This window comes from Brachypodium distachyon, chromosome 1 (genome assembly GCF_000005505.3).
Source record: "Brachypodium distachyon strain Bd21 chromosome 1, Brachypodium_distachyon_v3.0, whole genome shotgun sequence".
NCBI lineage: Eukaryota > Viridiplantae > Streptophyta > Magnoliopsida > Poales > Poaceae > Brachypodium > Brachypodium distachyon.
The window spans coordinates 27,637,756-27,652,518 of NC_016131.3; the positions used below are offsets into that span (position 1 = coordinate 27,637,756).

A 14,763-nucleotide genomic window follows, 5' to 3' on the forward strand; every position below is an offset into this window, starting at 1 on the left:
TCACCACCACAACGTACATCAATGGGACCACATAGAAATTTGGAGATTTATGTGGGGTACAAATCACCGTCAATTATCAAGTACCTAGAACCTCTCACAGGGGATCTATTCACTGCCCGGTACGCTGATCGTATTTTTAATGAGGACCATTTTCCGGCATTAGGTGGAGATTTAAAGTACCAAAAACAAGAATGCCAGGAAATCAATTGGAATGTCCAAGGCATTTCCACCTCTGATCCACATACTTAAGAAATTGAACAACAAGTTCAGAAAATTATAAAATTTCAACATATCGCAAACAGTTGACCAGACGCATTTGTTGATTACAAAGGTGTAACTAAATCCTATAATCCTGCACAGAATGTACCAGAAAGAGTGGAGGTACCTATAAAAACCACTCAACCTCTTACACCTACCGTTCAAAGGAAGAGGGGGAGAAGTACGACAACTAAAAAGGATCTAGCTTCCAGCAAGCAACAAAAGGAACAAACAAAGGAGCCGCGGCAAAGAAAATAGAAGAATAAACCTTCTGAACCTCCTTCAACAACAACAAATGTGAGTCAACATTTGATTGACCGAGATCAATTGGGTAATATACACCCTATGGATAACCAACATCCACAACCCAGCTCAATAGTGCACTCAATTACTGATGCTGGGACATCGGAAAACCTATACTTAACCGCAACGGGAAATCGCAAATAGTCACCAAAGGTAAATGAAATTTCCACAAATTATTTAGATACTGGAGAAACATATAATAAAAGACTACGTTCGTCGACACATATTTCTCAATTAAGATTGCAGACAACCTTCTAAATGATCATGATCCAAAGACCATAGCTGAGTGTGAAAAACGCTCCGACTGGCCCAAATGGAAGGATGCAATTCAAGCAAAAATAGCCTCGCTCAATAAAAGAAAGGTATTTACAGAAGTAATACCTACACCTCCAAATGTTTTCCCAGTGGGATTCAAATGGGTTTTTGTCCAGAAAAAGAACGAAAACAATGAGGTGGTGATATACAAAGCGAGACTAGTAGCACAAGGGTTCACGCAGAGACCCGGCATTGATTTCAATGAAACATATTCTTCGGTTATGAGTGGAATTACTTTCCGATATTTAATCTCATTGTCTGTTCAAAATCGTCTATCTATGCAGTTGATGAACGTCGTGACTGCATATCTTTATGGGTCATTAAATTCGGATATTTACATGAAGGTTTCTGATGGAATCCAAATGCTAATGCAAGACGTAACATGTATTGTGTAAAGTTGAATAAATCTTTATATGGTCTAAAACAGTCGGGTAGAATGTGGTACAACCGACTAAGTGAGTTTCTCATTAAAAGGGGTTACTCTAACAATGATGACTGCCCATGTGTATTCATCAAGAAATCCAAAACAGGATTTTGCATTATCTCTGTATATGTTGATGATTTAAACATCATTGGCAACAAACAGGATATTGATGAGGCTCGTAATCATCTAATGGCGGAATTTGAAATGAAAGATTTGGGTAAAACCAAGTTCTGCTTAGGTTTGCAACTTGAGCACATTCCTTTGGAAATATTGGTTCACCAAGCTACATATATCCAGAAAATCTTGAAGAAATTTAACATGGACAAACCCTATCCATGCAAAACACTTATAGCAGTTCGATCTCTAGACATAGAGAAAAATCCATTCAGACCAAAAGGTGATGGAGAGGAAATTTTGGGATCTGAATTCCCATATCTTAGTGCCATTGGAGCATTAATGTACTTAGCAAATTGCACCCGGCCGGATATTGCATTTGTGATAAATTTACTAGCGAGACATAGCGCAGCTCCAACAAAACGCCGTTGGGTAGGAGTCAAGCAAGTTTTTCGCTATCTACAAGGCACTAAAGATCTAGGTCTATATTTCAAAAGGAAAGCCAAGACTCTGAACTAATCGGATACACTGATGCTGGCTATTTATCTGATCCCCACAATGCCAAATCCCAGACCGGTTTCGTGTTCCTACACGGTGGGACAGCCATATCGTGGAAGTCTTCTAAACAGACCCTAGTGGCTACATCCACAAATCATTCGGAAATAATAGCCTTATACGAAGCATCTCGTGAAAGTGTATGGCTACGAAGAATGATTAATCCCATACAACAATTATGTGGTATTGGTTCAATGGAATCACCAACGATTATCTATGAGGATAATTCAGCTTGTGTTACTCAGATGCAATCAGGTTATATAAAAAGCAATATAACTAAACATATTGCACCTAAACTATTCTATCCTCATGAATTACAACAAAATGGGGAGATAAATATCTTGCAAACCAAATCATGTGATAATCTCGCAGATTTGTTTACTAAGTTCTTACCGAACTCCACATTTCAGAAATGTGTATATGGGATTGGTATGCGACAACTTCAAAATTTGCAAGCATCAGTGGGAGTGTTCACCTGAGTTTAACCTGTTCACAACATCATATTGCACTCTTTTCCTATTATGAGTTTTACTCACTAGTTTCTCATAAAAGGTTTTTAATGAGACAATATTAACATAAGAATATATGTCATATTTTCTATTTTTCCCATCGGGGTTTTTGTGATAATATACAAGACATATTTATTGTCCACATAATTCAATATAAATTATCAAGAGACAATATTCAAAATTTGTTATACCATTTTCTCCTTAATTTTCCCATTGGGTTTTTAAAAGAAGTTTTCATAACATATCAATATTATTATTATTTCCTTAATATTTTTCCCACGGCGTTTTTTGAGAAAATTACAAGACTAAGATTTCATGATGTTACTAGTGTATACAATCAACGGAGCAAATTGATAAGGGAGAGTGTTAAGATTAATTAGTTATGATTAATTGGGATTAATTAATAGCTTATTAAGGGTTAGCATGACAGTTAACCAGCAACTGCTCACGTCCCTATTTTCTCGAGTTTGGGCGGCTGTGCCCAAATATTGAGATGCCATGCATATATTGTTGTCCCTTACAGTTGTATAAATATAACATCAATCAATGAAATCAACACGGATATTTATTCTCATTTTCATTCGCAACAGTCGCGTTGGCTGACCAATAGCTTCTCTGGCCGTCCCTTCCGTTGTTGTTGGCGATGCCTCCTCGCGCCTACAGCAGTGCGGAGACGAGAAGAATCTACTCGGGTCGATGGCGGCGGCCGAGACGGACAGTAGGAGGTTGCCAACGACGGTGAGCGGCCGGCGGCGGAGCCGCCCATCGCGGGGGCTGCTCAGGCTCACGAAGGTCCAGGAGAGGGCGTGGTCGCGCTCGCGGTGTCTGGGCAGAGCTCCAGGGGCGAAGGCGAGTCGACAGTGGCTGGAGGCGTGGCTTGGCGTCGGGCGGCATCTGGCCGGAGTCGGGGAAGACGAGCGCTGTCGAGCTTGGCCGCATACTCCGTGGCTGCCTCGCCGCTCCTGGAAGCCCTCGAGCACTGCGAAGCTGCCCTGCACCCCTGGACTGCCTTCCCACGGGCGTCTTCCCCAAATCCGGCGGGACGCGCCGCCACTGCCGGAGCAGCCTTTCCAGATCTCCCCGCGTCAATTCGAAGCCCGCAAAAGCCGTGCCACGACCACGCGCAGTCGCCCGTGGCCTCGTCCTCGCCTCTTGCTCCCCATGGGGCCCCCACGTCGACAGCCTCCACCGTCGGCCGCTCGCCGTCGTCAGCAGCCGCCTCCCGCGATGCATCACGCCCGTACCCGCGGCCATCCTTCTCTGCGTGCCGGCGCGCACGCAGGAAGCCTCTTGATGTGCCTGCTCGGCCACCGGAGTGACGTCGAGCCGCCGTTCACCTAGGGGATCTCCAGGGCGTCCGCAGACGCGTCGACGTTCTTCCCGTTCGGCTAGGGCCCGCGGATCTGCGTCAGCCGGGTGTCGATGCCGGCGATGTGGCCGCAGAGCGGGTGCACGCGGAGGCGGTCATCGGCCGCGAACTCGCAGAGGCAGACGGCGCAGTCGAACGGCCTCCCCTTCCTCTTCTTCTTCTTGGCGCGGTGGCTCTTGAGGAACAGCCGTGATGAACAGCACCGCATGCGTGATCCTGGGCCGGCCCCGGATGCAGCTGCCCCGTCGTCGCGACCCGGCGGTCTGCCTTCGTCCTCTCCTGGCCTGCGCCTGCGCGAATCAGCGCCGCAAGCTCCTCAACGCCGCCGGACGAACGGCAAGCCACGTCATCAGTAAAAAAAGTAAGCTTTTTCTAATCAGCCACTAAACCGTTCTAAACGTGACACGTCAGTTCCAAAACCGCTAATAATTTATCTGGTATTAGAAATTTTAGAGTTAAAAATAAACGGTTTTTCTTTCAATTATGGCCGCCCCATTTGGGCTTCTTCACGATGGGCCAGTGTCCTCTTGGGCTTCACAATGCTCAACGGTCTCGCAGCTATCCCGTTTCCCCGTGCTCCCCAGTCGGCCCAGTCCCCACGAAGCGTGACTGGCACTACACTCCATCCATCTGGGCCGCGTGATGAGCACTGCCGATAAGTCCTATACTCATCGGCCCAAACAAGAGAATGGAAGAAGAACCTGACAGAGAACAGCATTCCCCAACGGCCGCAGCCGCCGCTCCCTGCCTTCTCTCCAATGGCGTCCGCGGCGACGCTCGCGGCGGCAACCTCCTCCCTCCTCCGGTAAGCTCTCTCCGCGTCTCATCCAGTCCAATCAAGCAGATTTTTACATCAAGTCCAGTCCAATCCAATCCAACGTCTTCTCCTCCCCTCGTGTCGCAGGCGCTCCTCCCCCTTGCTGCTGCGGCGGCCGCACGGGCTCCGGATCTCGCGCGACGTCGCTCCTCGCAGGTCAGGCGTCTCCTCTTATCTTATGTGAAGGACCTTACTTCCCCCCCTTCTGTGAATTCTCTGTAAATCAGTTGGGGAATTAGGGCAAGAGTGTTGCGTTCTGTGGTCTGGTGGTGGTTTGACGTCATGTGCGGTATTCTGTGATGATGAAGCTTCTCTTGGAATCGGGGTTATTGGCGATTAGTATATGCTGCGTGTAAGTGCTTGACGTAATTTGGACGGACGTTCAGTCGGAAATGCTCGGCTTATTTCCATTGGATGTTTTTAGCACTTGGTTGTGGCTGGAGCAACTCCAAGACCAGATGCATAGAAATATACTCTCAACTCTAAAGGACTTGCACATGTGCAGTTCTAGATCTGGCGACCCTTGAAGAATTCGCCTAAATGAATGTAATACTGGTACAAGCTTTTGTGCCAGGATCGGTGGACACCTAAATCGAATGGAGAATCAACAGAGTGTGTCTGAAGTTGTTTTCTCTTCTGCACATAGATCCTTCATTTTCGGTAATTAGTTGTACTACCTTCGATTCTAAATTGTTGTCGTTGTTTTTGTGTTGTCCTAAATTGTTGTGGTAATTTAGGATCGGAGGGAGTAAGAAACAAGAAACGAGGACTCGTAACCTAGAGTTACCAGTACCACGGTGGGTTCTCTACAATGGCAATTACCGAACCCTTGTTAATTATGATAGTAATTGACATTTCAATTCAAAATTCGCAAGCACATATACATAGATTGGAACTAGTCTAATTACAGCGATGAACCATCTGAGCTTTCACTGATTATAATTGATAACATCCCTTTTTAAAATTTCATCTGATTCCACACGCAAACAATCTATACTTCCAAACTCACTAACTTGTCCCTATTCAGTCATGGCCGTTTTGAAACTCAGTTGCTATTTTTTGATTCCATCTCTTAAGTGCACACCTACGGGTCTAATATTGTTTTTCTTATATCCCTGCTGTACTAGATCTGTGCGCCACATTGCTTCATCAACAAATGAAGAGTCTGCTGCCAGAGCAGCGGCAGAGACTGCTGATACTGGAGGACCAACCATGTGCATCTCTGATCAGCTTGCTTATTTTACTACTTCATAAATTCCTTTCTGTGGCTCTGAATATTCTTCCTTGCTTACTTCTGTTAGTTTTGACAAGATCATTGCAAAACAAATCCCTTCAAACATTGTTTACGAGGATGAGAAAGTGTTGGCATTTAGAGATATTAATCCACAAGCTCCCGTGCATGTTCTAGTCATCCCAAAACTAAGAGATGGGCTAACTGGACTTGACAAGGTATGTATTATTTATTACTTATCAACTATTTTTACAGAAGCAGTTCAACCCATAAACATTATGTTGTGGAAATATCTCATATACATGTTTATTTATTTTTGTACATGTTGGTGCACTTTCAACTGCCTTTTTGCCCAAACTTATGACTTTGACCTTTATTAGACTGTCCTCTATATCCAATATATCGCCGTATTTATACAAGAAACATGTCTTTAGGCTGAACCAAGGCATGCTGAAATTCTGGGTCAGCTTCTTTACGCTGCAAAAGTAGTGGCTGAGAAGGAAGGCGTAGCAGATGGATTCCGCGTCGTCATAAACAATGGAGAAGAAGGATGTAAGCAAGCTCAGCAAGCTCACGTTGCAGATATTTCCCCCAACAATTCTTGATGTCTCTTCCATCACAGTATTTTCAGCATTTATACTAATCTCCATTACCTGATCACAGGTCAATCGGTCTATCATCTGCACGTGCATGTACTCGGCGGAAGGCAGATGAAATGGCCTCCTGGTTAAATTTAAGAACAATGTACGTTTTCTGATTCTGTATGATCATAGACTACTCTTGAATTAATTGTAATTTGACTGTTTGACAAAGTGGATGTGCTATATGGATCTTCATTGGGGATGCCCATCCTTTCCTCCAAAAGTTACCTCTGTGCTTTTATTTACAGCATCTTATCTTCTACTGTACAAGTTTGAATGTTTCTCCAAGTTTAAAGCATGCTATCTACTTGCTACGTGCTTCTTTGTCCAAGTCTATTCTATTACATACCAAAAGCACAATTCGAGGGTTCCCTTCGATTCGAGCCACCATGTTGATAATCCAGTCTGTCCCAAATTATTTTGATCGCTGGATCTGGAATCCATGTCTAGGATTGCGAGGGAGTGCAAGTTGTATAATCACCATTAATTCGGTGGATCCTCTTAAAACTAATGACAACCATTAAATCTGTGTAATCATGAAACTCCAAAAAATTGAAAAAATCCAACTTCTCAATCAAAACACATGGAAGGTAAGAAATCATAATCCCTCTCTTAGGATCGTGAACTAGCATGTTGGCGTCATGGACATAAACAAAAAGGAAAAAAAGAAAGAAAAGAAACCTCCTTGCCGTTGGCTCCTCTGCTGCCCTTCCATGCCACCGAGGAGGTTGCCTTCGTTGTAGTGAGATATTTAGATGGAAAAGTACATAAATAGGAAAATTTAAATTTGAGGCAACCAAATAAATTTCAACCTTAAATTACATGATATGGATAACACAAGCAAACTAACACAATCAAGCAATAGTGTAAACACCACCAATAATGACTTCAGAGATTGCTCCGATGTCGTCGTTGACTCACATCTGTTAGTTGTAGAGATACCAGTTATTGTTAGACATCATATTCGTGATGACGAGGAGTGTGTTAGAGTACATCATGTCCGAGGCATCATACATTGTTATGTCTTGTAGGCCCTCTTGTAGCTATTAGATTTTTGTTGACCTTGGCCCGAGCGGCGGGGGTGTGACCATCATTTCCGTCTCCCTAAAGATCTTGCACAAGCCCATTCGATGGGCATGCCAATAGAGGGAATGGGATCCAGGAGGCATTACTCGTGCATCATCCATGGAGTCTTTCTCCCAGTAGGCGAGCGACCAAGGTAGAAGACAAGCACCAATTGACGACAATGGGATGAAGGTTCACGATCCCATCTCCATGGTTCTTGGCAGATAGACGAGCTTGTCCTTGTCGGTGACCTCCCAAAAGCCGTAAACCGCCCACTGGGTGGGGCGTAGACTTTTGGGATACTTGTGGTGGTTCCTCGCATGAAGAAGTAGCACTCATGATCCCGAAATAACACCATGGCTTCAAGTGCACACAACCATACACGGATCCATGACATGAAATGATGATGCATCATGTACAAGGTCGAAAGAGCAGTATAATTCTTCTTTTATAAATAAATGTATATATATATATTCATGCATGGCCTAGGGACTTACGTGGTAGCTTGCATGGGTTGAATTTGTGAATGTTGACATTGGCGATGTGGACTTGGTACAACTGGCCAGTGGCGCGTCTCAACAGTTAGTTGATGGTGAGTTCCTCGGTCCGTGGGTTGGAACCGGAATCCTACCGGCAAGCTAGCAAGGAGAATCGATTTCATCATCCCTCAAGGAATAGAAATATTTGCTTGATCTGTTGTTGGATTGATCGGTGTGGTAGGCTTGGGTTGGTCTTCCTTTTATAGGAAAAGGATGATGTTTCAGTTATTGCTAGCTTATTCAAGGATGCGCATCCTATTTTCGTTTTCTATTCTACTGCTCTTACGGTTACGGTGCCTAAGAGCATCTCCAGCAGCATACCCATATTTTGGATACCCAAATTCAAATTGGCTCCAACTTTTCCGGCAAACCCAAAACCGGGTACCCAAATCTACCAATTCATAGCGGCCCCCACCTGTCATTGAGTCAACCTTCTTCTTCCCCAAATCACAATCCCAAATCGATCCCCAAATAGGGCAGGAGCCGGCATGGCTGGACCTTGTCGGGCGCGGACGACGCCCTGGCCCGGCATGGCTCCTCCGGCGACGTGCGGGGCATAGCAGTGTGCAAGGAGGAGAGCGCAGGCGGCGGCCAGAGCATGCCTCCTCGTCGAGGACAACGCGACGCGGGGAGGATAGCGCAGGTGGCGGCCGGAGCAGTCCTGCTCGAGAAGGACGATACGACGCGGGGAGGAGAGCGCACAGGCGGCGGCTCGACGCGGCTCACGGCGGGGCGCGCGGCAGATCTCGCGGAGGGGCGCGGGCTGGCGGTGGCGACGCGGTGCGAGGCAGAGCTGGATGGCGGCGCGGTGCGGCAAAAGGTTTGGGAAGGCTGCCGGAGCCTTCGACGGCCGGAAGGGGCGAGGGAGGGGAGCTGCCGGGGCGGATCAGGGGCCGGCCATCGTCGGCTTCACCACGGGGGCGGCGGACGTCGCGGGAGTGGCGAACACTTCAGGAGCGACTCCGAGGAATGCTGGGACGGCGCCGGCGAGCACCATGGCGGCAGCAGTGGCCGGCATCAGGGTCGACGGCAGCTCGTCGGTGGAGGAGTGAGGGGCTGAAATTTCCGTTTCTTGGCGGTTGGCTTCCCGCGTGGATACGGGTAGCTACCCATGTTCTAGATGTGGGAATACCCATATTTAGGTATTGGGGGCTAAAATATGGGTAACTATCAAAAAAAATTTGGGTATCCGGCAAATATGGGTAATGCTGTTGGAGCTTGTTTTTGAGGCAAAGCACCTAAATTGGCAGTTTTTGGGTATTCTGGGCAAATATGGATATGCCGTTGGAAATGCTCTAAATGAGTGGTTTTAGTTGTGCCGGCTTATGTAATTTGGGTTCATTTTCATCTCATGATCGAGCACTCGTAAACAAGGTTGATCATGCATACAATGTACCTCGACATAGCAATTACACTTTGTTGCAGCCATTTAGGCATTTAGGCACTACAAAGGCCACGGAAAGGGAAATAAAAAAAGAAGAAGAATATGTATGGATAAGCCACATGACACTTCTTGCTTTTTATCTCGTGATGGAGCACTCCATAACAAGCATAGGTTGACTGAAGTATCAAAATTACGTAGCGGCACAATTAAACCACACATCTAGGCACCGTAGGACCTCATATAAAAGCAAACATAAATATGATCCATATGCATGAATAAGCTAGCAATTGCATGAAACACTGTCCTCTTTCTAGCCCACACCGATCAATCCAACAACAAATCAAGCAAGACTTTATAGCCTTTGAGGGATGACAACATTGCTTCTCCTTGCCAACCTGTTGACAGATACCGGTTCCTGTTCGCGAATCCGAGAACTTGTTGTCAACTACCTGCAGAGACATGTCACTCGCCAGCCATTCCACGTCCTCATCACCAACGTCCACGTCCACAAGTTCAACTTATGTGAGCTTCTGTGAAAGTCCCCAAGCCATGCATGAATTATATTATACATGTTTGAAGGAAGAATTTTAGTGCTCTCCAGGCCTTGCACATAATGTATCTTCATTTTGATGTCATGGATCTGTGCATAGTCTGTTTGCACTTGAAGCCATGCTACTTTTTGGGGCACTTCTTCATGACGGAGGACCACCACACGTATCCAAATGCCTCTGCCTCAACCGGTCGATAGTGTCCGTCTTCTAGAAGGTCACCGATAGCGACCAGCTCATCTATCTACAGCAGATCAATCGAGATGGGATCATGGATGATGCACGAGTACTGCCTCATGAATTCCATTCCCTCTGCCAACATGACCGCCACATGGGTGTTGTCCAGGATCTTTACGAAGACGTAAATGATCCTCCTACCCCTGCCTCCACCTCGGCCAGGGACGACGAAAATCTATCAACTACAAGATAGCCTGCACGACATTACAATGTAGGACGCCTATGGCATCATGTATTTCGGCTCCTTGACATCATGGAGGAGGCTCTTGACAGTTGCCAACAGTTGTACAACCAACAGATGCAGATCAAGGGTGGCAATGCCGACAAAGCTATCTCTGAGGTCAAAACCGACGGTGGTGGACCCATGTTCGCGGCTAAGACAACCTTGGTGTTCTTTTCTGCCAGTAGTGGTGTTACTACCACTGTGAGAACGATGCAAAATAAGAGTTAAATTTATGAAAAGGCCAAAAATATATGTTGTATCATTAGAACGTTGGTGTGTTTGCTTGTGTTTTCCATATCATATTGTTTAAGATTGAACTTTATTCAGTTGCTTGTAATAAACTTTTCCATATCATATACTTTGTGTCCATATCAATCTCTTTAACAAAGGCGACACCTGTCGGTGCCTTGGAATGGCAGTAGAGGAGCTGGTGGCAAGGGGATTTCTTTTTGTTTATGTCCATGGCGTCAACATGCCAATCACAATTCGAGGAGAGGTATTATGATTTCTTATCTTTCACGTGTATTAACGATTTAACGGAGGAGAGGTATTATGATTTCTTATCTTTCGCGTGTATTAACGATTTAACGGAGAAGTTGATTTTTGGAGTTCTTGAATTTCACTTATCTAATGGTTGTGCTTTGTTAGTTTTAAGAGGGTTCGCCGTATTTGGTTATTATACGCCATATTTGGTCTCTCAGTAAATCCTAGCCGTAGCCATAGATGACAGATCCCATTATTATTATCAAAATAATTTGGGTGATATAGTTTAATGTGGTGACAAGTCTATAGTCAACGTTACACTGTATATGCATTGATTCTGTAAAATAGAAAGAAAACATTGTTTTAGAAGAAATTACAACATAGGATTCAGATCCCCTCCTGTCCCCACCGTCCTTACTTTGATATGATAATGCTATGCAGTCAGGATACCTAACTGCAAGTAATATATGGCTTGTACACTATGAATTGCCAAAGAACTGACAGTAAAACATAATGTTTCTAGATAGTTTTAACAATCTGTAAAAGAGAAACGGAGCGCGTAGAAACTATAAACTGCAAACTAAATCAGTTAATGTTTTCAACAACCAGTCAGTCAGAAAAGAACCTCTCTGTTGTCCCTTTACAGCCATAAAAACTAAACACCAGAAAGAGTCTAGGGACCAACATCACCTTTGTTGCTTTTAATTTCTGAAACGGAAAAACTCTACGTTTTCGTGGCAAATTAATACTTCCTGCAGTTGGTACATAGAACTGTACTTCATGTGCTACAACAGACAGAATGAAAGCAGCCAGGTAAAGAACCATGTTAAACCATGGATCCTAATAGAAACTATTTTAGATTGTAACAAACCAAAAGAATGAATTTTGCCTACCTACTATATCCTTTAGTGATTAACACGAGCACAAATCCAAGCATCAGACATATTTAAAGTAGCAGATCAAATACTTCACGTGTTAACAATATCATGTCTGAATCAGGTAAAAGTAGACAAACTCAGCTGATTTACAATTGCCGAAGTCGACAATAACCACCAGTTGGACATGAGGTAATAAAACCCTGAATAAACTACAAAAGCTACTACGAACACGTAAGAATGCCAAAAAAATAATAATACTTGCCGCTACCTCCCCAACGCCAGGCCAAGGACGTTGCTGCTACCTCCCGCAACCAAGGTAACCTTGCCGGTCTATTCATCGCCCTACTAATGGTAGCCTCGCACAGGCCAATAACAGTTTATAATCATTTGCTTATCTGTTCTTGAAAGGATGATATATGGATAGAGAGTACTTAAATATATTGAAAAGAAAAATTGATTGTGTCATGGAATCAATCAGCAGAGCAAGAAAGATAGGTAGATGGATGGATAAACGTGGCCAGAGTTATTATTTTGCTGAAAAATTGGCTGCTGCTGAATGCTGCACGTTCTCCTGATACTGCATTATTTCACTGAAATCAAGTTCATGCTGAATCTCTGAACATTTAATACCAGTTATTACTCGGTATGTGGAGATTGATTCTATCAGTATCAAGGTTCGAGTGCATTGTTTCATTTGGTTGTTGTTGTTTAACCCCCTGCAGTTGTGCCTTGTTGTTGTTGAACCTTTTGCTCGTAGGTGCTAATCACATGTATAAATGGTTGAATAATTAATGGACCACACAAGTTTATATTACCAGGGTGTACATCTTTCCTAATTTCAGTACAGATTACCTATTTACTTTCCGTTTTGTTTATCCACTGCACTAGCTGGCAAAGGGACCTTGCTTATGGCAGCATTTTGCTGTATATACGTATCATTTGTTTTCCCTGCATCTGGCTGATTCTGTATCTGGTTGTTCCCTGCATCTTCTTATGTACTGTACTGATTATACATTGTCGTTATTTTTGCAGTTCTTGGGCATGTCATTATTTTGCATGGTACTTAATCGGGTCACTGTATAGAAATGGTTTTGTTTCAGAGACGAGAGATGATTTTGTTTATTGTACAAGATGTTTCTCTTGCACTGTATAGAAACAAAGATGTACAGATGTGCATTTCTAGAGTGGTCCAAGATTGCACAAGATGCTTCTCTTGCACTGTATAGAAATAAAGATCTACAGATGCACATTTTTGTTTACATATCAGATTCAGAAACTCTTCGTCCTAATCCCACACTATCGCACTAACCCTGTCCCTCCGTTTCTAAAGAAAGAATGATGTCTCTTATTTCGAGGTTTAACTTTATCCAATAATTATGCCAATGATGTGCAGATGCGGTGCTAGGATCCAGACCCTATGATGTTGAGCTTTACAGCGTAGGCGGTATATCGCCCAGCGGGCTTGTGTGGTCAATTTCCAGGAATAATGTTTTTAAGAGTAGGACATATATATTGCTCGCTTACCAAAATCCTGTGGTAGTCAAGTGACATATTGCTCGATTCATATTCGAAAAAAGCACATAATCTGGCATACTATTGGTGTAATGGATGGTCAAAGTTAAACGTCGAAATGCATGTTTGTCGTTCTTCACGAAACAGAGGAGTACTTGAGAGCGAGTCCACTCCTGCCAAAGAGCATCATCGCCTGATGTATACAAAGCTTTTGCTACAAAAATATAAACTATTTTAAAGAGAAAGTAAAAGGAAAAATGAGTGTCTATTTTTCAGTTGAGAATTATAGACATCTGATTAACATTTTCTCATTCTTTATACATACATGAATGTTGCACGGATCTCTGTGAGTTATTTCTCAGCGCCTTACAAACAGCTAAACCGGAAGAAAAAAAGTCTGGGTATGGCACACTGTCATAGTCGATCGAGAAATAGCAGTTTCTCATTCAATGATCCTTATCGTCTATCTACATAGAAAATGCACAAACAAGAAGACATGCAACAAAGTCGATCGAACGGTTCAAGTACATCGACCAAGAAATTATTATTCCTGAGGCGTCTGAACCCTAGGCGTTAATAGACTGAAGGAAAAAAAAACATCATGTTACTACCCCAAAAGTACGTCATGAGAGGGGGGTTGGCTTCGACTTAGAAATAATTATTTCTCACGCCTTAGAAATAGCAGAACCAAGGGATCTGATTACGGCACTGTGGCATACCATCGTCTATATATCCATATCTACATAAAAAATACACAAACAAAAACACAACAAAGTCGATCGAACTGTTTACGTGATCGATCGGGAAATTCTTATATTTCTTAGGCGCCAGAGCCCTAGCTAGCAGAATTGAATAAAAAAATTCATCATGTTACTACCTCGAGAAAAACAAATAACCCAGTACTCTGGCCGGCGGCCACACTACTGAGCTCACATCACTGTTTTCTACCACGTCGTCTTGACATCCACGGTCTCTCGTGTTGCCTATTATACTAAATCCCAAACCCTAGCTCCCCAGATCCCTCAGCCCTCTCCTTTCGCTACGTCGCGGCGCTCAGTCACTCGGCCATGCGGATCCGTGACACCGCCCGCCGCGTGCTCGGCTCCGAGTACTTCGACGCGCTGTGCTCGCCTCCAGACCCTGCACCTAGATCGGAGCTCCAGGTCCCGCCTCTGCCGCCGCGGCCAGAGAGGCCCCGTCTCTGGAGCAGCGCATCCCACGCCGGAGGCGGCAGCTTCGCCGCTGGGGCTTCCTCCGCGCTGCTCTGCAACACCAACCAGTCGGTGTCGAGCTTCGAGGTCCAGCATGACCTCTCAGATCTCAAGGTCAGCATCCTATGCCCCCTGTTGTCCTCTATC

At 44.4% G+C, this 14,763-nt stretch overlaps 1 protein-coding gene and 1 long non-coding RNA gene across 3 annotated transcripts; one reads left to right on the plus strand and one right to left on the minus strand.

Annotated features, from left to right (window-relative positions):
- The first annotated feature begins 4,492 nt into the window (after nucleotides 1-4,492).
- LOC100841085 (14 kDa zinc-binding protein) lies at nucleotides 4,493-6,777 on the plus strand. Of its 2 annotated transcripts, XM_010242244.3 has the most exons (7): nucleotides 4,493-4,652; nucleotides 4,752-4,820; nucleotides 5,402-5,461; nucleotides 5,792-5,878; nucleotides 5,966-6,113; nucleotides 6,330-6,447; nucleotides 6,559-6,777. In XM_010242244.3, the coding sequence occupies exons 1-7, from the start codon at nucleotides 4,606-4,608 to the stop codon at nucleotides 6,624-6,626; spliced, it is 597 nt and encodes a 198-aa protein (XP_010240546.1). In that variant the 5' UTR covers nucleotides 4,493-4,605; the 3' UTR covers nucleotides 6,627-6,777. The 2 variants fall into 2 exon arrangements, with proteins under 2 accessions (XP_010240546.1, XP_003560429.1); XM_003560381.4 differs by lacking the exon at nucleotides 5,402-5,461 and having other exon boundaries at nucleotides 4,494-4,652.
- Nucleotides 6,560-10,245, minus strand: LOC112270206. Its single transcript, XR_002962594.1, has 2 exons — nucleotides 8,099-10,245; nucleotides 6,560-7,961 (listed from the first exon to the last, which is right to left on the minus strand). It is a non-coding gene; the product is annotated as an uncharacterized LOC112270206 (long non-coding RNA).
- Nucleotides 10,246-14,763: the final 4,518 nt, after the last annotated feature.